Source organism: Barbus barbus, assembly GCF_936440315.1.
Source record: "Barbus barbus genome assembly, chromosome: 24".
Lineage (NCBI taxonomy): Eukaryota > Metazoa > Chordata > Actinopteri > Cypriniformes > Cyprinidae > Barbus > Barbus barbus.
Window position 1 is genome coordinate 23,145,418 of NC_136752.1, and position 26,387 is coordinate 23,171,804.

General features: G+C 34.9%; 2 protein-coding genes across 3 annotated transcripts; both read left to right on the plus strand.

Moving 5' to 3' along the window:
* Positions 1-166: 166 nt before the first annotated feature.
* Positions 167-23,090, plus strand: LOC306844293 (mitochondrial inner membrane protein Mpv17). 2 transcript variants are annotated; one of them, XM_079376300.1, is made up of 8 exons: positions 167-404; positions 1,829-1,911; positions 9,317-9,432; positions 11,293-11,385; positions 13,832-13,927; positions 20,742-20,774; positions 20,886-20,938; positions 21,459-23,090. In XM_079376300.1, exons 2-8 carry the CDS (start codon positions 1,839-1,841, stop codon positions 21,526-21,528), a joined length of 534 nt encoding a protein of 177 aa, XP_079232426.1. In that variant the 5' UTR covers positions 167-404; positions 1,829-1,838; the 3' UTR covers positions 21,529-23,090. The 2 variants fall into 2 exon arrangements, with proteins under 2 accessions (XP_079232426.1, XP_079232427.1); XM_079376301.1 differs by lacking the exon at positions 11,293-11,385 and having other exon boundaries at positions 271-404.
* Positions 23,091-24,764: 1,674 nt separating this feature from the next.
* LOC306844294 (UI) lies at positions 24,765-25,202 on the plus strand (the record flags this gene model as incomplete). The annotated part of the gene is made up of 1 exon (XM_079376302.1): positions 24,765-25,202. One exon carries the CDS (start codon positions 24,765-24,767, stop codon positions 25,200-25,202), a length of 438 nt encoding a protein of 145 aa, XP_079232428.1.
* Between the last annotated feature and the right edge of the window lie 1,185 nt (positions 25,203-26,387).

The window sequence follows — 26,387 nt, forward strand, 5'->3', positions numbered from 1 at the left end:
AAAATGAATTCCAGGTACACAATTATTTACGGGGGTAATTATAATTATTCAAATTATTATTTTCATTTAAGAGGGTTTTAAACTTTCAAATAAACACCAAAATATTTTCCAATAGTTAAAGTCTCGAGTTGGACTTTTATTTTGAAATATTTCGTTGGGCTTTGAAGCGTTTGCTCTGTGCTTCACACTATCTCAAGCATGTTAAATTGTTGAGTGGGGTAAAATGAATTATGTCAAACTTCTCTCAAGTTGTCCTGACACAAGTTCAAACAGGACTGAATGAGTTTAAACTTCAGTCACTTCCTCTTTGACTTTGGAGTCTCTGAAAGCAGCAGTTATAAGTTACCGCTTTAATTGATCAACATCTCTTTAACGCACTGTATCACTTCTCTTTGCGTGACAAGGTAGGACTACGCTTCTGTATTACATAAGTCTCCGTACGGGTTAAAAACTTATAAAATGCACGAGTTATAAAATAAAGTAATTTTAGTTGCGTAACCTTGTTATATAGGCACTGAGAGAAGTCAACGAGACAAATTGGATTAATTAAAGGAAAATAAATGTGTATAGTGGATGACAGATTCTTGTATGTCTGCGTTGGGAGAAACAGAATTGTCCTTATCCGGTTGTGTAAAACAAAAAAAACGTTTTAGTTGGAAATTCATCATGATTGAAAGCGCGAGACTCTCATCACTGACTGTGCGAGTGCAACTGAACCTTAAAATCACAATAGTTCACCTTCAGTTGCTGGTCCCCTTTTACTTCCATAGTATGGAAAATAAAACACTATGCAAGTCAATGGGGACCAGCAACTGGAGGCGAAATATCCCTTTAACTTATTAAAATTTGACAGATTAAACTGCAAACTTGACAGCAAAATATACAGTACAATGCAAAATGACTCATATGAACCGATTCTTCTAATGAATCAAAAATTGAGTTCCAAATGAATGACTCTTATGAGCCGGTGTTCTGTTGATTTGTGCTACCCTGTCAGATTTTACTACCTCCCTTTAAAACAGTTTGTTTTTCAGAGAATCAGAATATTTCCCTTGCATGTTTAATTAATATATACTTTATATATATATATATATATATATAATTACTTTTTTTAATGCAATCTACTTTTTCACTGGAAATTCCTGTCTCGAAGGCACATTCTTTGTGAGTGTAAACATACATGGCAATTAAAGTTCTTTCTGATTTTCTTTTTTGTCATTTTGCACCGCTTTAACTGAATGCAGAGTGCTTTAATAGTACGAATGTAAAAATAGTTGGTAAGCCAATAAAGCACCTTAAAACTGAAACATGAATCAAAAACTCGGTATCAGTGTAGTCTGATAAATAAAATAAGGTTGAATCTAATCTAATGTTATCTAAAAAATTCCAAATGAGCGATTCCACTGAATCGATTCTTCTTTGTAAATAAAAGCAGACAGCGCGACCATTGTAGTCCCATTCCCAAATAAATGAATCTTACGAACCGGTTCTTTTTAAATGAATCGTACGCATATCGTGGCCAGTGTAGTCGGAATCCTGAATGAACGGCTCTTCTGAATCATTTTTAGTGAATCATATGTAAGTACATAAGCAAATCTTGCTTAATAAACTAGTCAGTAACAAGTTTGGGATTCAATATTGGTTAGCATTTGTTGATAAAAATGTAAAAATAAAGTTTGACCATTTATCTATCAATAACTAAGTGCAATGATAATCTGACATTGAAATTATTCTTGCTACATACTAATTATTAGCCATTGTCAGATATTTTTCTATCTTTGCAGCAGTTTTCATGGCAGTAATTTTAATATTCCTGTGTCTTTTTTAGACTTTGTCACATGGCAGGCCTTTGGAGATCTTATCAGGCGCTGATGGCCAAACATCCATGGACAGTGCAGATTATAACTGCTGGTAAGAGCAACAAACTCTCCACCCTCAAGCCCTCCACCACTTTTTTTTTTTACCCTGTAGTTGATGTTCCCAATTCCCTTTAGGTCAACTCAATATTAGATGCTATTGATTAAATATTTATCTTTCCTGTTAGCATAATCACTTCTAAACAGCAAGATTGTTTTTGAGCGTCAATAATAGATCAACCACATAATAAACAATGGAAAGCCCTTCTCAGCAACAAACTGCTTAGCTGTTTGCTTGAACTTTGTCACTGTGGGTTTTACAGGGTGGGAGTATAGATTAAGGGGGGCAAGTCTATTTCAGGATGTTGTTTTGGTTATTTTAACTGTTGCATTAAATTTAGTTTTAGTTTAGTTTTGTTTACATTATGTATGTGTGCTATGTATATTTATTATGCATATATAAATATACACACATGCATGTATATATTTCAGAAAAATATGTTATGTTTATATATTAAATATGTTTATTTATAATATAAATATAGAGCTGTAAATACATGTAAATATTTTCTAAATGTATGCATGCATGTGTGTGTATTTATATATATATATATATAATAAATATACACAGAACACACACATATTATGCAAACAAAAACTTTTATTTTGGATGCGATTAATCGCGATTAATCATTTGACCATACTAAATAAATTTAAATGTTATTAAATGTAAATTTTAACTCACAGTGAACCAGGAATGCTCACATTATCTATGACCTCAAGACATTTGATTTTTATTTGGTAAATAAAATTAGTTTTTCCTGCAATTACACCATTCTACCAGAAGATGGAAGCACAAAACAACATATTAATGAAAGTCTCATTAAGTTGTTCTGCTGAAGACTTTCTTTTTGTCCAAACACAGATGATGATGTCTGGATTTAAGTGTTCATATCATGAGGAATCATTTATCTTTAGAGGTCAGAGTTTAATGTACTATGGAAACATACTAAATCTTTCAAGCAATTTGGGGAAAAGTTTTGTTATGAATAACTTAGAATTCTAATTTTGTAGTTAAAACTGAGATTTAACTGTTTTTTTTCTAAGCAACAGCAGGCACAGGGTCTATTTAAGTCTATTTGAAAACAATCACTAATTTCGCAGTTCCATTTGGTGATGCCAGTGGGGCTGAAATTACACACTTTAGCTTTAATGTCATGTGATTACTGCTGTGCATTAACTAATCAGACCCATTTCATGGGAATCTTTTCACATTTTGTTTAACAAAATGAGTGAATGAGAGTGCACTTTATTGTTAATCAATGAGCCTTCTTAAATAAGCGGCTGGGTGTATTGTGAGTCATGCAAACTGTAGCATTAGGATTAATTAGTACTTGGCTAGACTGGCACTGACAACTTGGCCAAAATGCTTAAAATCACCAGTGGCCTCATGTCGCTGAGCGGTTGAGGATGCAAGTTTATGTAATCAAGATTACAGACATGAGCTATGATTCATCGGCTTTGTTTTCCACATGAGGAAGAGGACTTTTTTTAGAAACTTTATCCCTATGGGTATAGGTTTAATATTAGACAGCAAGATGCTTTAAAGGAGAGGGAAGCAGGGTTATTTCAAAATTAAATAATAACTGGATGTTTTCTTAGTGAGGTGGTCCAGCGCTTATTCGCAGAGCGAGGGACGTGATCTTACCTTCAAATAAATTGAATGCAATAAAACTTGGCATTCTCAGGGAAGGTGGAAAAACTTCAGTGAACTGGAAGTTCAGGATTAAGTGTGTTTTTTCCCCCCAAAGTTAAACTGGGTCTACTTTTTCATTTGCCAGTTTAATATAAAGAGGCAACTATTTGTAGGGCGTTTGACCATCCTAACCAATGGGGTGAGTTTAGGGTGTAGCTATCTATTTGTCCAACCAATGGCAGACAGGGGAGTTGTTTGTTTAAAAAATATTTGAAAAGAGTCATTGTTTTATAGTTTAATTATAGAGTCATTTATTATTATACATTTAATATGAAACATTTAATTAATATATTAATCTGTCATATTTGAAAGGCCTAATTGAGTGCTAAACATCTGTTGGGATGTTTAATTTGAAAATAAATCTTATTTAGTTTTATTAGATGTACTTTATCATTCAAACGTTTGGTGTGTGTTTTTTTATGTTTTGGAAAGAAATCTCTTATACTCACAAAGGCTGCATTTATTTAATAAAAAAATAACAGTAATATTGTGAATAATATTGCTTTTAATACATTTTTAATGTAATTTATTTCTGTGATGGCAAAGCTGAATTTTCAGCATAATTTCTCCAGTCTTCAGTGTCACATGATCCTTCAGAAATCATTTTAATATGCCGTTTTGGTGCTCAAGAAATGTTTCTATTAGTATTAATCTTGAAAACATTTTGCTGCTTGTGTTTTTTTTTTATGGAAAGTGACAATTTTTACATTTTAAATTTTAAAAAGAGCAGCATTTTATTTCTTGCTAATTTTATTTTTACGTTTAACTATTTTTATTGATGCCATTCAATCAGAGAGATACAAAAAAATGAAAAGCCAAATAGTTTCTTACAAAAGGTCCTTACTCTCTGAGTCTAACACAAAATACAATTATGAATGCTAGCACCCTGATTTTATTTCTTGCTGAAAAATAGTAGTTGTTCATTTAAAAACATAATAATAAAAGTGTATGCACACTTTATACCCACTAACAACTGTATGCAAACTGTGATGAATTATTATAATCAAAAGCTTTTCACTGTTTATTTTAGCCAAACTCACCACCTCTTGTGAAGTGATGTTGATGTTCACTTGGACTGAACTTACATTAAGATTTGTAATCTTAATATAATTGATGAATTGTCTGTGAAATCCACTTTGCAGCACAATACAGGGTGATAAGAAAGTATCCATTATTTTTGCAATTCTGTTTTTTGCCACTAGTGGTGCAGAAATTGCACCCTTCATCTTTAACTGATGCATTTGGTTGAAGTGATAAATGGATTTATTTATAACAGGTAGAGATGTGAAGAGGAAGAGATTAATGAGCGAATGAATAAATGAATGAATGGAGGGGATGAAGGCACTACATTTCCGTTTTCAAGTCATTAACGATGCATTAACCCCATAATCTGAGCTAAATGTAGAACCAAAAAAATCAATGTCATCCAAAGAGGGCAAATCTGAACGAATGAGGCTTGAATGCGTTTACTGTAACGCAGGTAAGCCATGTCACACCAGTCTCATCAGCTAAATGGGTTGGGTTGCCAGAGTCTGCCCGCTGGTCCCTGTGGAGAACGTGCTGGCTGCAGATAGATTCCTGCCAAATTGATCACAGATAATTTCGTTAAGCGCAAGATGCGTCAATCAGGGCTGTTCTTCCCTGGAGACTCCCTCAAGGACAGACGGTGGGAAGTATTGTGCTGACATCAGCATATTTCAAGATGCATTTAGCATAGATGAGTGCCATACTCCAGTTGGCACGAGGTACGGGGCAGATTGCACCTGAGTGTGTGGTAAATTGCATTTTATTTGGCACAGCATAATGACAAACAACCATGTTTATGGTTGGATGGAGTCGTCGTCTTTGTGAATATAGATAAATTGACGTTTTTGTTCATCTGAAACGGCTGTTTTCTTGTTCATTGTAATCAGAGACCTGGAATATAACTTTTAAGCTCCTATTTTTCATGGTTTTGGGTCCAAAGATGGATTTGGGTAGAAAAAAATTCTATTTCAAATAAGTTTAGTTATTTAGAAATTTCTATTCATTATAGTATACTAAAAACATATCATCGTTTGCACAAAAAAGTATTAAAGGAATTGTTTACCCAAAAATGAACATTTACTGAAAATTTACCCCCCATCAGATCATCCAAACTGTAGATGATTTTGTTTCTTTATCGGAACAGATTTGGGGAAATTTAGCATTATATCACTTGCTCACCAATGCATCCTTTATAATGAATTTGTTTATTACAAATATGCAGTTTTACACTTCATAAGATGTTAATTGATAGATTATGGTTGTGTCGATTACTTTGTAGTAATAATCTACTGTGTAGATTATTATGTTTTTTCCAGCTGTTTGGACTCTCATTCTGACGGCACCCATTCACTGATGGTGAGTAAATTTAAAGCAAATGTTCATTTTTGTGTGCAACACAGCTATTTTCAACATTGTTAATAGCATTATTGACAGAAGGAAACTCAACATTGCCATCATGGGAATAAATTGTAATTGTCATTGTAATCAGAGACAGAATATAACTTTCAACCACCTGTTTTCAGAGTCCAAAGATGAAAGCAAATGTAAAAGGGTCTTCTTAGGACAGTCTGTTCTTAACAGATGTTTTAAGAGTTTACTCTTCGGTGCGTCTCAACCTGTTAACGTCAAGTTGAACCAAGAAGTGGAAAACATAAGTGTTTATTATCACCTCACAACATGCTGTTAGCTCTCACTCAGCCCTCCTGTCTGCCTGGTTCTGCCTACCATGCTCAATAAGCTGGTGCTGTTTTGATAAGATGACCCAGTAAAAGCATGGCAAAGGTTCCTGGCTTTTTCCAATCTGCTATTTACTGGATTAGTCTTTCTTTGACATTTTATGAAAAGGTTAGGTCACTTAAAAGGGGCTACGTTGCTTCGCCGGGCTCTGTCGTTAAGGCAGAATGTCCTTTGTAAACCATGATATTTGGGTAAGTGCGAGGAAGCAGCTGTCCTCTAAATTTAAAGGCAGTTGCAGTTGCAATTTTTTATGTGTGGTGTGGCTCCATTTCTTCTCCCTGGCAGTTCTGTATTTGTCTGCAGAAGAATTTTTTTTAAGGATCCTGCAATTTTGCCAGTCAAGGTGAAACATAATGAGTAACAGACACTGCCTGTGTTTAGAAATCAGGGGTGTTGATGTAGAAACACGGGGGAAATGCTGATAAAATATGGCCAGATTACAGAGGCCTCCAATATCTTATTTAAAACCTTGTAAGTATTGGCTGATACCAATGTGTCCATCTGTAATTTTCATTCTATTGTACCTCTGTGAAATGCAGAAAATCTTTATTATCTCATCTTAACTTCAAAGGTTTGCAAACTTGCGGCTTACTCAGGGCTTTCTGTGTACTCAGTGGTATTTCTGAAGAAACAGATCATCTAGAAGCAGTGTTAGTCTCACAAACCCACTGCTGGTACCATCAGTCCAGTGCCTGTGTACACTTAGTCATGTCATAGCACTGAGTCACTGTGTCAGTGTTTGTGGTGAAGCACAAGGACGACGCTCAGAAGTCGTCGTAGTTCGTAAAATGCAATCGGAGAGTCTTGCAGCACGTTTCTCTCACAGATCAGAAAAGGCTACACCCTCTGTGTTTGTGTGGGGTTGAGTGAGTGCGTGACACAGTCTTTCTGTTGGTGGATCACCCCGCTGTGCCCGTTAACAACCTGCTGGAGAGAGACCAGAGTTCCCAGCATCCTCCTCTCTGAGGCATTTCATCTCACACCGCCCTCCTGCTATGGCATGCTGTGAACAATAGCGGCTTCTGTCCAGCTCGCCATATGTTTTGAACAATGTCCTCACTTATCAGAAGTTTATTCACCTGACTGAGGTTCTATTGCATCAGAATAGTTGAAGATATCTTATGTGCTTTGTTTGGCCTTGTTTTTTAGAGCGCCAGTTGATGCCTAATATATTTGTTTTTAGTTTAGGGTAGTTTTGTTTGTTTTTACATTGTTCCCTTCTTTTGTCTTCCTGTTCTTTTATTTTATATACATTACTGTATTTATTTTGGTGCTAAAATATGCCATTTCAGTTCTATAAAATTAAGTACTATAATATGCCAATAGTATAGTATTATTAAATATACCATGTCCATAATTTCTTACCAATGCGATTAAGGAATGTGTGAACTTTTAAAACAACTTTGTTATGGGATGCATTTTGTGTTGTAGTTGTTAAAATTTATTAAATAATTTTTTCATTAACAAATATTGAAACTCTTTGATTATTCCACTCTTAGTTTGGGTTATTGTTGTTTTTAAAATGTAATAATTTTGAAAGATGGGTTTTTATGGTTTCTTCATTAAGATGTCCTCTGTGTGAATATAGATATGGATATAGAATATAGATAATTTTGTGTTTTTACCAAATTCTTTTTGCTTTTGCTAAAGTCTAGTATTTTAAATAAATGTCTAATTATGTGATTAAAGGTTGGAATGTCAAAATTAATAGAATTGAACTTATGAAAAATGTAAATAAAGCTATTACGCTGTTTTGTCTATCAAAAAAATATTTTTTGCTCCAAATGTGCTTTATATGATGCAATTGTATTTTTTAACACCTTGCATCTCTGTCAAGGCACATCATGGAATGTTTGAAATTGGTTTTGATGAATGAATAAGAGTTTGGCTTTACTTTCTACCTTAAAATGTTTCCATAGTGTTCTCAGAAATGTGTTGCATGGCTTGTCTGACTAATCGTGTTTTACAGGATAACATCTGTCCCTGCTATTAGGAAACAGCCCCCTGTGGTGTTCATAAGGGGGTCTCAATGCAATGTGAAATTTACAATGTGACATTTAAAGGTCATTGTGGGGTGACTAGATGGATTTCTTAAAGTCTTTCTTAAATCTTTGAGTCCTCTGCTGTTGTTTTTATACATTTAGTAATGAAAAAGTGTTTGAAACATTGTAGAAAAATTTAAGAAAAAAATTAAAGAATCAAACAAAAAAAAAAGATTACGCACAACACCATGCAAAATTTGGAGTCTGTAAGATATTTTTTGCATAAGTCTCTTATGCACATCAAGGTAATATTGTGAAATTTTATTACAGTTTAAAATAACTGTTGAATATGTTTCAAAATGTATTGCTGTTAAGGTAAAGCTACATTTCAGCAGATGTTTCTAGTCTTCAGTGTCACATGAGCCTTCAGAAATCATTCTAATATGCTGATTTAGTGCTCAAGAAACATTTCTTATTGTTATCTATGTTGAAAACAGTTGTGCTGTTTATTTTGTTTTCATTCTTTGATAATTCCTTGATATTTCTTGAAAAATCAGAACAGCATTTACTTGAAATATAAATATTTTGTAATGCCATAAATGTCTTTCCTGTGATTTTGGATTACTTGCATTTTTTGCTGAATAATAGTACTAATTAAACATTTTTTTGGGAAGGTTGTGTGATTGATAGCGTCAAGGTCACAAAGTCAATATTTGTTATCCTCACAGAGTAGATCAACCCAAGACCTTATATGGCACATCTCATCGTATCTCTGTCAGTAGGTAGTGAATGGGGCGGCAAAAATCTGAGTGAGTGTTTCTTGTCAGTTGCCCCTGGCGTGGTTACCTGTGTGTGAGTCTTCACGCTGGGCATTGGGGACAAACAGATGCCTGACTAGCGCACTCTCTCTGTCTCTTTCTCTCTCCCTCCCTCACTCATTTTTACTCCCTCTCTTCCAGGCACTCTGGTGGGTGTGGGTGATGTCCTCTCCCAGCAGCTGATTGAGCGTCGTGGACTGGCCAATCACAGCGTGAAACGCACCGCCAAGATGATGAGCATTGGCTTCTTCTTTGTCGTAAGTCTCCTGTTATACTGTTCCATTTGCATATGAGTTTCTACTGAGGTCCTCCAGCTTTGTTACTTTGGACTGATGTAATTTAAATATAGGACCCTTTCTGACGCAGTTATCTGACATACACTATTGTTCAAAATTTTTAGGTTGGTAAGATTTTTTATGTTTTTGAGAGAAGCCCTTTATGCTCACCAAGGGCGCATTTCTTTGATCAAAAATACAGTAAATATAGCAAAATCTTATTAGAATTTAAAATAACTTAACTTAATATTTTAATATATTTTTAAAGGTAATTTTGTTTTCTGAGATGGCAAAGCTGAATATTCAGCATCATTACTCCAGTCCCCAGTCACATGATCCTTCAGAAATCATTCTAATATGCTGATCTGGTGCTCAAGAACAGTATCTTTTATTAACAAATTTTAATACATTTTCCTGGGTGATGAATAGAAAGCTCAAAAGAATAACATTTATTTGAAAAATATTTTTTTGTAAATTATGAATGTCTTTTCTGTCATTTTGATGCATCCTGAATTTATATTTATTTTTTATTCTTTTGTATCCTTTTTTGAACAGTGGTGTATGACAATGTAAAAGATTTAAAGCTACAAAAAACTTGCACATTTGAGGAAATCATGAGATTTTTTTCATTCTCCTAAGGGCTTGATATTTCAACCTAGGAATGAAAATAGCTTTTTTTTGCAGATGAAATCAGATTGGGTTTTACCAACTCCCCATGTAAACTAGCAAACCCTTGGCTCTTTGCTTTTGGATAATAATACAATTTCAAAAAGGCAAAATAGAAAAAAAATTTGTTGCAAAATATCAGTGAATTAAAATGTGTAAAGGTCTGTTGTGTAATGACCATCACAGATCACGTGTGTAGAGTGTCATTTGTTGGAACAGGTAATGAAGTTGCACAGTGATTGATATATTGAGCACCCAGCTCTTCCCTTCCTCACACACACACACACACACACACACACTCAAAGCACTAATGCACTAGTACTGTCCAAATGACTTGAGGTCTAATCTGCAAATGGCCTGTATGATTCAAAGCTTTTACAAGCCTGAGCACACTCGATTCAGCCTTTTAAACATCAGACCTTAGTCGTTATTATTAGTTCAGTAAAATCTGTTTCACTGCTGTTAGAACAAAAGACTGAACCACAGGTCAGAACTTCAGGTGAAATGTGTCCTGCATCTCCTGTCCATTGAGCTATAATTATGTTGCATTTCTGACGTGCCTGTTTTATATTGGTGGTGTAGGGTTATAGACAGTTCTTATTGCCCAGTCAACCGAATTAAGCAGAAGCTCAGTATTAATCATTTAATGTGTCATATGGCATCTTTTGTTTTGCTAAAAGGACAGGAAAGAATGCAGAAAGACAGTATAGAGCTGCTATATATTCACTGTACATTGAAAAATGACAAGCGTCTTCTCAAACAAGCGCACAGCTGTTTGTTAAAGACGCCCATATGCATAATTTGCCATTGGTGGGTGATTTTACATTGATGCTGCTAAAGCGCAAATTATAATTGCATTAAAAGAGAGATTTACCAAAGAATTCAGTTGTCATTGTTGACTGGAACACCCCCGGGAGTCACTGTTTGACACATTTATTGATCAGTTTGCTAATCAGGCCCAGACTGAAACCACACTGGGAAACAAAAAGAAAGCTCATTAATTCACAGAGGATTGGAGCTAATTACATCCTGCTGTTTCCATAATCACATCATGAACAAATGAAACCACTGGCACGGCCTCAAGATTCTGGGTTCGTGTTCATGATTGTTTACTGAAGTGTTTGAAGTACTACACATATTTGAGATGAGTTTAGTGAAGTTTTCTGTGTTTTGAAGGGTCCAGTGGTCGGTGGATGGTACAAGGTGCTGGACAAACTTGTTACTGGTGGTACTGGTGGTGCAGCTCTGAAGAAAATGCTTGTTGACCAGGTGAGCCATGCGCAATGTATTGCAGTAATTATTTTTTGTGCGTGTAAGAACTACATGGTATTCATTTTTTTCAGAATTTCTATGGATTTGTGTATTATAGGCCAAAACGTCACTTTCAGTTTATATATATAAAAAAAAGAGATAAAAAAAAAGCTGATAAAAGAGATGATAAAAATTTAAAGAACTGTAACTTGAATGCAGTGTAAGTCGCTTTTTTATAAAAGCGTCTGCCAAATGCATAAATGTAAATATATACACAATCCCCAAAAGAATTCAATATATATGCGTTGTGGTACTCTCGTGAATGGTGGCAGAGACTGACTGGAAGAGAAGAAATTGTTGAATAAAGTTGTTCTTTTTGTTTTCTTTGTGCACAAAAAGTATTCTTGTAGCTTCGTAAAATGACGTTTGAACCTCTGATGTCACATGGACTATGTCCTTACTACCTTTCTGGGCCTTGAACGCGGTAGATCAAATGCTGTCTATGCAGGGTCAGAAAGCTCTCAGATTTCATCAAAAATATCTTAATTTGTGTTACAAAAATGAAGGCCTTATGGGTTTGGAGCAACATGAGGGTGAGTTATTAATGACAGAATTCTTATTTGTGGGTGAACTATCCCTTTAAATACTTCTGCCATGGCATCGCTGATGCTCATTCAGATGATCTGAGTTCAGATCTGGCCTGCGTCATTTTCCCATGCTGTTCTCCCTCTTCTCCACATCACATCATCTCTCCACAACAGTATTAATAAAATTAAAATGAAACACCAAAAATAAAGTCAGACCTCAATATTCGGGATGTTACAAAATATCTTTAGTTATAAATACACACATGGAAAGTTGTCCCTAGAGCTGACTGTCGTGTCTTTGTTGAGTATGCAGACACATGTAAAGTGCTTTAGGAGCTTCTATTTATTGCTGTTGTTACGTGTTTTATCCCTTTTGGGTATCCCATCCGAGCTCTCCCTTCATGCATGTTAAGTAATCCATCCTCTGATAGGCAGTCAAACAAATGAGTGTTTGCATAAGTCATTGTTTACATGATTGGTGGAATGAATGTACAGGATGAAGCGGACAAAGGCACGCAAGACAGGCCCTCTCCCCATCACCGGATTACACCCAAACAACAGCGCTTCCAACGCCAGCTTGCTCTCCCACATTTGTTCAGTAAAGAGATTCTAGGGCTATTTTTAGAGACCCACTTTCTAAATTTCTAAAAGCCAGTTTAGCCAGCGACAAGTTGTGTGTGTGGTTGCTTTCATCTGTAGATATTTAATTTTGTTTTATTGAGAGGATTACAACAGCTGTTTAAACCTTAAAGAGGTCCTCAGATGTTAAGTAAGTGAATATTTCAATTAGCTATTAAGCATGATTGATTAATAGTATTTTACAAAAAAGATTCCCACGGTCAAGTGGCAGGTACTGTCGGCATGTCCACTGCTTTATTTCACTCCTTATACCACTTTGCATGCGTTCCCAAGGTATTTTTCCACAACAAAATGTGGTAATACTACATGGACTTACAAATCGTAATAACAAATAAAATATGCATAATTACATCCTAACCCTAACAGTAGAGTAAATACATGTAGTTAATAATATTACTCAGTGTACAAATGTATAATTACGCTGTATCAAAGACACTTTAAAATAAGTAAATGTTTTTCTGTCACTTGCAAATTAAACTTAATAAAATCATAAAATCATATTTCAACCTATAAAGCATAAAGAATTGTATACTTTGTACTCAAAAGTCAAAGGACACTTTGACTTGCTTGACACATTTTTGATTGGTTTCTGCAATAAATCTTTTTGGGATGTCCTGTGGAAAACCACACAGGATGGAATTCCAGTGATCTAGTCTGCTAATAATAAATGGATGCATCAGTCCCTCATTGTGTCCTTGATAGCTTTCAACATGTGCTATGTATATTTCATCAGATGTGAATATGTGAGGCAGTAGTCTATAAATTAACAATTAGGCTGGATTAGATGTATAATGGTATTTAAGAAGTGAAAGTGACATACAACAAAGTATGGTGACTCATACTCGGAATTCATGCTCTGCATTTAACCCATCCAAAGTGCGCACACACAGCAGTGAACACACACCCGGAGCAGTGGGCAGTCATTTATGCTGCGGCACCTGGGGAGCAGTTGGGGGTTCGGTGCCTTGCTCAAGGGCACCTCAGTCGTGGTATTGAGGGTGGAGAGAGCGCTGGACATTCACTCCCCCCACCTACAATCCCTGCCGGCCCGAGACTCGATCCTGCAACCTCTGGATTACTAGTCCGACTCTCTAACCATTAGGCCACGACTTTCCCCATTTGTTTATTATGAACATTAAACTTGATTCATCATGTACATTTATATGTCATTTAAAAATGAATGAGAAGGTTTCTATAAAGTAGATAAGTGTTCTAATCAGATATTTGTATATCCACAGGTGGGCTTTGCTCCGTGTTTCTTGGGGGCTTTTCTGGGAATATCTGGAGCGCTCAATGGACTGACTGTGGAAGAGAATGTGACCAAACTCAAGAGGGTCAGTTTTCATCACAAACCTTGTGACAAAATAAAAGAGTAGTATTACGTTTTTTTTCACAAAACCTAAAATGAAAATGCTAATTTAGCCTTGTATTGGAATGACTACAACATTATTATATTAATAGTTTTTTTATTATTATATATTTTTTTCTTCCTCCAGCATTGATATAATAATAAATACAAATATAATTAAAATTACTAATAAATACAGAATAATCAATATAGTAATTAATTAAAAATATAAAATATAATATGAGATAAAATATTCAATATTTTGTAGTATTAATTATTGTTATTGTTTTGTTAAAAAACACTTGATGCTCGAACACTTGCATTCTCTATTCTATTTCTATTTTCTACCCTAACTACTTGTTTTCTTTTTTTTATCATAAAAATGGCCATCTAACACTAGAATTCTCTATTTTTTTGTTCTATTCTTTTGAAAAAGTTCCTCTAACACTAGTGTTCCCTGTTCATTTTTTATTTTCTATCTACTTGTTTTCTTTTTATTTATTACATAAAAAACCTTGCTTAGGCTAACTGAGACTTGTCGCAGCACTTACATATTATTGCTCTATTGTTGGTTTTGATTGCTGCTATTGTCCTCATTTGTAAGTCGCTTTGGATAAAAGCATCTACTAAATGTAAATGTAAAATAAAATAACAATAATTCTTATTAATGCTAAATTAAATGCCAAAACTCCTCCCAAAGAGAGATTTAAGTTGCATAAACAGATTGGCAAGAAAAGATTCGGTAACACTTCACTTAAAGCCTTTATGTATAATGCATTATAAAAGTATTTTTAATGCATTAATTGTGCATAAATGCACCTTATCATGCATTGTACAGTCCCATAAATAATTGTAACCACAGTTAATACATTATAAAACTTATCAATTCATTGTTACACTATGCATTTTAAATTTGGTTAGAATTATTTATGAGATAAGATTAAGATATAATGCATTACAGTGCACATTATGAATAATTATAATGCATTATATCCTTTAATAACCCTTTAGAATGCATTATAAATAAAGACTTTTAAGTAAAGAGTTACCAAAGATATTTTCAGGTGTAAAGGTGTTTTTGATCACAGAGTGCACTTGCTGCCAAAGTACATATATTGAAACCCTTATATTGGCACTCCATAATTGAAGGGTATTTCCGCTGATGGAGGGATGAAGGGACGGAGAGCTGCAAGGAGTGACTCATGGGCTTGTAGGAACAATGGTTGACGCAGCATTGTCTCCGAGTGGTGCCATCAATTATTTATGTAGGAAAGGTGTCGGAGTTAAAATGAGACTGAAAGGTCAGTCACCTAAATGTCAGAAAAGACAGAAAGCTAATAATAAATGCGCTCATTAACCCAAACAGAAGAAATGTGAGCTGAAAGCCAATCACTAAAAACTCCTTTAGTGTTGCTACTCTGCGACTCCACTTAAAGAATCCCCCTCCGATGCATTAAAACATGTACCTGTTGGTTATTAGTAGGGCTGTTTTTGGTTCTCTGGTGCTGATTAAAACTCTTGGCGTGTCATGGACGGCTTCTACCTTTGTTTATAATGACTATAGGTCAAGCAGTTGGTGGGGCAAGAGTGACAGATCACAGTTCGGATGCTGCTCGCAGTAATGCCCTTTAAAACAGAACTAAACGACGCTCTGCTGCTGGAATGGCAGCGTTTTGATGCTTATTATTGGTTAAGGCTCTGATGGAGCAATGGAAAGGTCATGGGTTTGATCTCAGGTTGGAATGGCCTGTGAATTGGACAGTTCATGTGTGAACTGGTATTCTGATTGTGTCTGAGGCACTTAACCCAGAGGGTGTCTCCAGGGAAACTGCACTTCGCTTGCTGAACTGAATGTTGCTTTAGAACAAATGCACCTGCTAAATGAAAAGACACCTTCACCTCATCTGGATTTTTCAATGGATGATGCCAATACCATTATAGAAAGATCAGTATGTATTTTTTCTTTCTTTTTTTATATGACTTTAATTACTTTTACTATACTGCTCTTTTTATTTTATTTCTTTTCCTCTCCTTTCTTTTTCTTTCTTTTCTCTTTTTCACTTTTTTAGTTTTTTACTTTTTTTTATTCTTTTTTTTTTACTTTCTTTACTTTTTGATTATTTAAAAAAAAAAAAAATTATTGCTTTCTTTATCTTTTTTCTTATTGCACATTTTTCTGTTATTTTCTATTCCTTGTTCTTAATTATTCTTGTTTTATTCTCCTTTCCTTTTGTTTCTTTTCTATTTTATTTTTCCCTATTGTATTTCTTTCTTTTTTTAGTTTTTACTTTCTTTTTTGATTCTTTCTTTTTTCTTTCTTTCGTTTTTCTTCATTCTTTTGTTTAAATATTAGATTTAAGATTAAGATAAATATTTTTTTATTTCTTTGTCTTTTTTTTTACTTTTTACATTTGTTGTTTGTTACTTTTCTGTTTTCTTTTTCCTTTTTTTTTCTTTCTCTCTTTCTTTCTTTTTTCTTTTATTTTGATATGAAACTGAAATTCTGACCTGAAATTAAAGAAAATTGTCCTGTGACCTAAATAATAGCTTATCAAAAACAAATCATTTTTATTGTGATGTTTTTTTTTTTCAGTTCAGTTTAAAAGTAAAGTGTGTAATTTCACCAAATTGAACTGCAAAAAAAAAAACTTTTTTAAAATGTTTTTCAATTTAAAACAGAAAATTACATGCATCCTTAAGGGAAAAAAAGTAATATTAGTCATATTTACTTTATAACATATGTTATACATTTATACAATGCGTTGTTTCGTAAAAATACACCGCAAATCTGCATTAATTCAACATAACTTTACCTACACTTTATACAAGTGTCACCGGTACACTTGTACACTGAGTCTGTGGAGTCAGGTTAAATGCCATCTCCCCACTGACTACTTTAACAAATAACGCCAAGTGCAACATCACCATCATCAGGTGTTAGTCTGGAGAGGCGCCCCACTGTTGATGTCAGATTGAAAGGTTAAGTGCGCATTAGTTTGCAGAAAAGCCCAGATTAGAACCAACAACTCATCTGGAAATTATTGTTCTCCTCATGAGCCATTTGACACTTTATAACCTGGTGCTATAACAGAAAGATCACGGTCATATTTGTCATTGCATTTAAGTCTTCGGCATGGTTCTGAACCTCTGGTTTGATCATTGTTAACAGTTGCCTGCAGCTTTTTACCTGTGGGCTGTTTCCAGGGCATTCAGGATTTGGCTGGTCTTTGATGTTGCTCACTTCTAAAGATATAGCATATTACCATCCCTGTTGTGTTCTGTGTCTTTGTGTATTCAAAACGGTCCAAAAAAAAATCAAACGTTCTCTGTTCCTGAGGGGCTAAACTCCTGTGACGTCAAGCTCAGGAGAAACAATATAATGGCGTCTCGGCCCCGCAGTATTTTCACCTCAGGTGGCCAGTGCCTTGTTCATTCTTAATAAGAAACTGTTAAGGGAAAGAGTACAAACAGAAAGAGCACAAGTTTCTAATACTGGCTTCTTTTACACACTCAATCTCACTAAGTTGACCTTTCAAAAGATGGCACTAGCAGGGAAAGGGCCCTCGTGTTACAGATGACTTGATTTTTATATGGCACCAGGGAAAGAAGGGTGTTGACTTGCGCTTGATGCAGTGGGACAGAGCTGTGGAGCTTTTACAGCGCACGCTCTCTGTCTGAGTGGAGCCCTTTAGGCTGGATTTAGGTACCAGCATCATTAATCATGACATGATGAAAGCATGAATGAACAGGTAACAAGCTCTTTTGGGTCTTTAAACGATGAGGAAAAAAGAACTTGTAACCACTCAGAGTGAAGACATTTTATATTTGAAGAGTTCATTTGCAAAAACAGATAACTCTGTTTTTTAACTATTTTCAATAATCAATTTTTCATTGTGCATTCCAATTAATCTCAATCAAACTGCTGTTGGGTTATTTTGATTATGTAAAAAATAACTAAAAAATACAGCTAACTAACACAATAAAGCACAATTAAATATGATAACATAATTTTAAAAAAACATGATTTTTGAAAATTTTCAAAAACGGAGTTTGTTATCTGTTTGTGCAAATAAACTCTTCATATATAAATCATGATTAATCGCATCCAAAACATACATACATTTATATATTTAAGAAATATTCACGTGTGTGTGTGTGTGTGGTGTGTATATATTCATATTTATATAGGTTGTGCATTATACAAAAATATAAATGTATACTACATATATTTCTTAAATATATACAGTCGTGGTCAGAATTATTGGCACCCTTGATAAATATGATCAAAGAAGGCTCTCTGAAAAAACCTGCATTATTAATGCTTTTGATCTTTTTTTTTTTTTTTTTACACAAAAATCTAACCTTTCATTAAACTAAAACAATTGAAAATGGGGGAATATCTCATTATGAAATAAATGTTTTTCTCAAATACACGCTAGACACAATTATTGGTTACCCTAGAAATTCTTATGAGTAAAATATCTCTGAAGTATATTCATATTTACAATTTCGAGGACTCCAGGTGATTTTGAACATGAAATTATCCAGCCATGGCTTCCTGTTTCACAGAAATATAAATATGAGGAAAAACAAAGTCCAAATTCTCTTAATCATCCATCACAATGTGAAAAGCCAAAGAATATATTTCTGATGTGCAGCAAAAGATAATTGAGCTTCACAAATTAGTGAAGTGGCTTTAAGAAAAGAGCTAGAGCAGTGAAAATTCCCATTTCCACCATCAGAGAAATAATTTAAAATTATTAATTATTATAAAGAATAAAGAATCAACATAAAAGTTACGAAACTGCCTGGAAGAGGCATATCTATATCATCCTAATGCACGGTGAGAAGGAGAGTTTGAGTGGCTAAAGACTTTCCAAGGACCACAGCTGGAGAATTGCAGAAAATAATTGAGTCTCAGGGTCAGAAAACCTTTAAAAAATATATTGTCAAACAGCCCCTACATCATCACATGTTGTTTGGGAGGGTTTCGAGAAAAATTCTCCTAGCTCATCCAAAAACAAACTCCAGCATATTCAGTTGTCAGACACGACTGGAAGTTCAAATGGGACTGGCTTCTATGGTCAGATGAAACTAAAAAAATTTGCTTTTTAACCGCAAACACTCAAGATGTGTTTGGTGAACACAGGGATAAAAAGTACCCCATGTGTACAATGAAATATACTGCTGTATTTTTAATGTTGTGGGCTTCTATTTCTGCTGGAGGTCCTGGACATCTTGTTTAGATATATGGCATCATGGATTCTATCAAATACCAACAGATAAAAAATCAATAAGTGACTGACTCTGTTAGAAATCTTATAATGGGCCATGTTTGGATCTTCCAACCGGACAATAATCCAAACACAAACCTCAAAAACAACACAAAAATGGGTCACTGAGCACAAAACCAAGCTTCTGCTGGCCATTCCAGTCCTCTGACCTGAACTCTATACGGAATCTAAAGGAGTGATTCTGGATGAAGGAATGGTCTCTGATCTCGTCAGGTGTTCTTTAACCTCATCAGGCATTATAGGAGAAAATTTAGAGCAGTTAAACTGGTTTGTTTAAAATGTTTATTCCCCAATGAAAGGTTAGATTTTTGTGAATTTTTAAAATAAAAGATCAAAAGGATTAATAATGCAGATTAATTTTCACAGCCTTCTTTGGTCATATTTACCAAGGGTGCCAATAATTCTGACCACGACTGTACATGTAAGTGGGTGTGTATTTTTATATATATATATATATATATATATATATATATATATACTTAAAAATATGCACAATACACACACGTTACCGTGGACCACAAAACCAGTCATAAGTGTTTTGTTTTTTTTAAATTGAGATTTATACATCATCTAAAAGCTGAATAAATAAGCTTTCCATTGATGTATGGTTTGTTATATGACAATATTTGGCCGAGATACAACTATATAAATATCTGGAATCTGAGGGTGCAAAAAAATAAAAATATTGAGAAATTGCCTTTGAAGTTGTCCAAAAGAAGTCCTTACTAATCAAAAATAAAAAATTTATATATTTACAGTAGAAAATTTACAAAATATGTTCATGGAACATGATCTTTAGTTAATATGCTAATGATTTTTGGCATAAAAGAAAAATCTATGATTCTGACCCATACAATGTATTTTTGGCTATTGCTACAAATACAGCCTTGCCACTTAAGACTGGTTTTGTGGTCCAGGGTCACGTATATTACGTGAACTCAAACTTTTATTTTGCAATTAATCAATTTCACAGTGCAAATATATATATATAGATATATAGTAGTACATTTTTTTACGGCTGCATTAAAATATAAATGATACAGTATAAACAGTGATGTTGTTTGTGAAATATTACAATTTAAAGTAACTGTTTTCTATTTTATTTTAAAATGTGATTTATTCCTGTGATGTAAGAATTTTCAGCAGCTATTACTCCAAACTCCAATGTTGGTATTTTTCCAAATTTGGTATTAAGGTGATCACATAGTCCTTCAGCTTATGCTTGAAGAAATGTCAATTTGCTCAAAATATTACAAGGAACATTGGTCAGAACAAGCAGCAGGGTCAGAAACGCTTCACATATTTCATTATGTTCAGTTCAAAGACTAGTTATGAAACTTTGCCTGAAAATAATTCATTAGAACTAAGCTTTTTATACTGTTTTCTGAATAAAATGTGTGTTTTCTGCCACAATGGGTGTTGTGGATGGTTTTATATATAAAAATAATATTCATTAAATTATTATTAAAAAAGAATATTTACTCTGCATTTTCCATATCTCAATAGGACTACACGGATGCCTTGATCTCCAATTACTATGTAAGTGTTTTCGTGCTGTGCTTGACACTCTTTTTTTTTTTTCCTTTTTTTTTTTCTCTCCACTTCATTCAGTAATGTTCTATTTAATTCAACGTCTCTTCATTTCTCCAGCTTTGGCCTCCGGTGCAGATCGCCAATTTTTATTTCATCCCTCTCCACCACAGGTAAAGCTCTGGTTTAAAAAAAACAACCTTTTTAGCCTCAAAAGTCAAGTGATCATTGATAATGATAATGCATCCATTGCAGCAGGGCACTAATCCAGCAGTGCTGGAGATTTAAGGGCGTCACTGGGAAAAGAACGTGCAGGACGTGCCTGTGCAACACAGTGTGTGGCACCGCAGCAGCATTATGAAAGCTTATTAAAGGGAACGAAGCTGAGAAACTTTTGAAATCTTTTAATTAGGCTCTCATTTTCATTTTGACTGTTGGGAGTTTTTAAAAAAGATTTTTGTGTGTGTGTGTGCATTGTTTGATGTTACTGCTTTCTGGCACCTGAATTTCCACACTGGGATTAACAACTAGTCAGTCTGTGGATCTGTATCTATATCTATACACGCACGCACACACCTGGAAACCATCTGGATTTGTATTGTTTTCTGTATTTATGTGTTGGCATGAATGTGATATTTGGTCACATTCATATGATTTCTAATACAGTAATATGTTCATGCTTGTGTTTTTCAGATTGGCTGTTGTTCAGGTCGTGGCTGTTGCCTGGAACTCTTACCTCTCTTGGAAAGTCAATAAGATTTAATGAGATGTTCCAGATTGACCACTACCTCACACATGGGAACATTTTTGTTTGTAGTTTTTTAACAGTTGATCTCTATTAAATAAATGTAGTAACAGACTCACACAAAGGCGCACAAATCTTACAGATGAAGTTTACACAACAAAGGTCAAAGCTCACAGTAACGTAATTCAGACCTCTGACATTTTATTAACCTTTACAAATAACCCTATTGTAATACTTGTGTTTATAGATTCTGTAAAGAATTCTATACATTTGATTTATATGCCTGTATTTACCCGTGTTTAGATGGTGAATTATGGTGTGTTGATCACTAAAAACAGCAGGCCTGTTTGTTACAGAATGTGACTGCATTTTGAGTCATTTTTGTTGTCTTCTGTGGTCACTAATTAAGTTCAGGAACATGTGATTGACAGAAGTGTTGCATCTTCTACTAGGGCATTGCATTGATTAACACAATACAATAATGTGTATAAAATACATATTTCACAGATGCCAGACCCTTCAGTTCCTTGCATGCATTTTACAGTTACTTTAAGTGATAAATACTAAAAGAATGCATCACGTTAAAACAACACATCAACACCCTAAATTAAAAGCCAAAGAAAACAACTATTTACAACAAAGCTTCAAAACTAGATTTATTAGCAGTGACTCTTTAATTTCAAGTAGCAAGCCTTTCCATAATCTAGGCCCTATGTTCTTCTTAAAAACATGACTCGTAGCTGAATCTCTTGGAAGCATTTTATCTAAGACGGTAAATCTATCAAATATGTCTTATTTTTCCATTTCTATGTCTGAATCTTGTTAACCCATTATTAACTTTCCATTATGTCATGTGCTTTAGCACATTTATGGGCTCTGGTGAAATTGGTGTAGATGATCTATATTTCAAAGGAAACAGCTGACATTGAAATCTTGGCGTGAATTTACAGATTTTTTCTAGCACAGTGTTGAACCAATAGTCCGTTCTTTGCTGCCCTTGCCAATAGGATGTAGGGCGGCTGTTCCTCAGCTTGACTGCAATTCACAGCTTCAGTCTGCAGATCAGCTCTTTGACTGGACAAAGCTGTCACTGGATAACTAGTGGTGTGTCTGCTAGCTGACATCCTTCCAAAAAAAATCTAATCACACCTACTGCTATTAGGCTCTCTATATATATTTGTTTCTTCACACTGAGCAGGAAGGTAAAGCTATATTTAGGATTTTCCTTCGAGAGCGTGTCAGGCTTATATAAATATCTCAGTATGTCCAGCTAATGCTTCATCACTCTGGGGAATTGACAGCCAGCCAGAAACAATAGTCAACAGTGACTAAACCTCTGGATCTGGCTGTTGAATGCATTTTTTTAAAACATGTTATAATTTACAGTCAGAAAGCATTTTAATACATGATTACATGACATGGTGTATTATAACTTGACGTTCTCAAATTACTTCTAATACTGTGAATTTAGCTCATATATAGATTATTTTCAAATGATTTTTGTGTACCTAATAACAAACCACAGCCATATTGAAGTGTATGGAACCGAAATCATTTAATAAAGACAAATGTACAACGTTTACAGTTCCCATTATTGTTGCAGTCAATGAGGCAGCCCATGAATGATTTCTGGCTGCGTCCTGAAGAATTTCAGCACCTTGGACAGAGACGGAGGCTTTCGTGTCCCCTTCTGCTCTCCTCCAGACCACAGATGAGCATCCATGCAGAAGTCCATCACGAAGGCAGCTCCTTAGCTCATTTTGCTCAGGTGCATTTATAAACAAATGATTTAACAGTCAAAGGGCCAATAAAAACATTAACGGATTACCTGCCTGTTACAACTTTGGCTATATTGTCTTTGAACAAGGACTTTGCAACAACATCAAGCTGATGTTTTCTGATTGAAACTTTGGAGAGATAAAGAAACGTCTCACGTTGTCCTTCAGATGTACAGCTCCTTTACTCCACTCTTCGTTTCAGTTCAGAATTGCCTCATTTACAAGCAGTTTATGCAGCTCGACTGACGTCAATGGAGCGGTGTGTGATGTATATAACCATTGAGCTCCAGGAGCTCCACTCCAGTCTGTCTGCAAACTCTTCCTTACAAGTACTTTTGAAGCAACAGAAGACGACCGAGTAAGTTACCTTATATGACTTGCTTTCAACTTCTTGACTGAGGCCATTCAAGCTTAGATGCGAGCATGAGATTTTGTGTTGATATTGAACAGGTCTGTCATTATTGTTCGAGTGAGCTGATTGTTCAGTCAGGAGTATATGGCGTCTGATTTCAAGATTCGGGTTATTTCGCTATTAAGGTCGATAAGTCTCAATTCAGTTGTTTATTTTTACGCATTTTTATAAAAAAAAAAATGTTAGCCTATTTATTATTTATTACGGTAGTGGCATGATATAGTTATTTAACCGCAGAACAGTGATCATGTTTGTGTTTTACTTTTATTCAATAGTTTATTTGCTTTATAAGTTCAGATGCAAATTCTTAGCTGATGCACGATTTATATATGTACTGACATTATTTTTATATCAGTAATTTAATGTTACACAAAGTCTATTTATATGTACATTAATCTAATGTTTAATTAAAACAGCCAATTTTAATTTAGTAACTAATATTAATAATTTTAAAAAAATATTTGTATTTGTTCATTTTATTATTTATACTAGTACTTTTGGTACATTTTTTTACTCGAATAAATCAAAATAACATTTCTGTAATAAAATCCTGTAAATTTATATTAGCACTTTTATACTTATTCAAATAAAGTTTTCATTTATAAAACAACTACTTTTATCTCGGAGCTTGTCATTTATATTAGCACTATTTAGTAATATTTACAAAAAATACATATACATTTAGGCTACTTTTTTATTTATATACACGATTTTAAAAAAAAACATTACACAGTGAATAGCTTTTACTTAATTGAACAAAATATCCGAAACAACTCAATTTTGTCATTTTTATTAGCACTTTTATATTTGTGTTTACTAAATATATGAAGCCTACTTAATTTAAAAAGTTTCATCTGAATTTTGTCATTTATATCACCACTAGGCCTGTAGCCTATATAAACTTGATTTTACAAAATATAAAAATAACTCAGTTTGTATTTTAAATGAACACTTCCAAACTTTTGCAGTGTAGTTGTGTCCTAAACTTTTGGTTTGATTTGACCGCGCGCCGCTGTAGTAACACACCTGGCTTTTTCCTCAGGAAGCGCGCTGCTGTGTCCAGCATGAAGCCCGTCCCTTTGGTCCTGCTCATAACTTCAGTCTTACTGACCACCCACATCCCGCTGAGCACCTGTCGACCCCGCTACCTGAGCCTCATGAACAGCCAGCTAGACGACGTGCTGTTAAACAGGGCAGGAGACGACGCCGTGTCCTACCTCGTGGGCGAAAAACTCCTTCAGTATTTGCAAAGAAACCTCGGAGCGCAGAAGGCAGGGGGTGTCCTGCATCTCCCGCACTTCCCCACGGCGCAGCTGCGCTCTCCTTACGAGGACAACAGCTTAGAGGAGCTGACGGAGTTTTCCAAACGGAACGACGATCCTCCGATCTCCATCGACCTCACCTTCCACCTGCTGAGAAACATGATCGAAATGGCGCGGATCGAGAATCAAAGGGAACAGGCGGGACTGAACCGCAAATATCTAGATGAGGTTGGGAAGTAGCTGTAGCTCCACGATGATGCTTTCGATCGGCGAGTAAAGAACAAGCTCAATGCACTCTTTCACATCCCCAAACTCTCGCTAAAGCATATGACATTCACCGATGCCTCCTGCTGACCCACACTCTTAGAAATAAAGGTTCTTCAGTGGTTCCTTGCCACTGCAAAGAACCTCCTTCTCGTTCTTGAGTTGGCTGAGGTTCTTTGGAAATGAAAAAAAAAGGTTCTTCAGATCAGGCTATCTGATGGTCTCTGCGTTCCAACTTGAAGAACTACAGAAAAAAAAAGTTCTTCTAAAAGGTTCACTTGTGGCATCAGGGTTGTGTGGAACCTTTATTTTTAAGAGTGGCATCTATCTGTTCACCAGAAGAGTTTCTGGTGACCTGCTGCTGTCTCCATCACCTCTGGACCATTTTAGAACCAGGAACCACATGCACACGTAACAACAGACCTACCAGGACCTCTGCCCACGGCAAATGATCAGTCAGGGTGGTCCACGTGTAACCAAATCGAGAAAAGAATCAATCTACAATTGACTTGTGCCCTTTGAGTGTTTACAGTTATTGGCCTCCTACTTGAGTTACACTCTTTAAAAACAAAGGTTCTTAATTGGCATCAGAATGTTTAACATCCATGGAACCTTTATAGAGGCTCTTTAGATTATTCCAATGTTCTTCATACTAAGAAAGAAAAGGTTCTTTTTAGAACTGGTCACTGAAAGGTTTAGAAGGTTCTTCTAAGTCATTGCTGTGAAACCCCTCTTTTTCAAATGTATAAATGGAAGAAGTATTACTAAAGCATTACAAATCCTGCTAATTAAGTTATTCGCAATGAAGTAAAAGAAGGCCATTATTAAGACTAATTTCTGTTTGGCTGGTTTGGTTGCATCCTCTCACTTTGCCAACGGGAGTGTTCTCATGACATAAAAATGCTATACTTTGGTAATATTACCAATATTATAATGCCAGATGCTCACTGTATACTAAGTGCAAAAGTACGTTCTCCTCACATGGTGGGAAACAATGATCTGTAGCACTTCAACCAAGAGGCTTACCCACGTTTTGTGACAATAATGTTGGACAATATTACAAAGTGCTTGAGATATACTGTACATTGTATATTGCTTATCATTATGTAAATTACATATATATTGCATCTAAATGCATAAACATGACTTTGTATTTTGAAC

Excerpts from the sequence above, each read along its gene's own strand:
- LOC306844293 (XM_079376300.1), top strand. The coding sequence starts at position 1,839 with ATGGCAGGCCTTTGGAGATCTTATCAGGCGCTGATGGCCAAACATCCA. Across the intron at positions 9,433-11,292 it reads GCATTGGCTTCTTCTTTGTC|GGTCCAGTGGTCGGTGGATG; the intron begins GTAAGTCTCCTG and ends TGTGTTTTGAAG. Across the intron at positions 20,939-21,458 it reads TTCATCCCTCTCCACCACAG|ATTGGCTGTTGTTCAGGTCG; the intron begins GTAAAGCTCTGG and ends TGTGTTTTTCAG.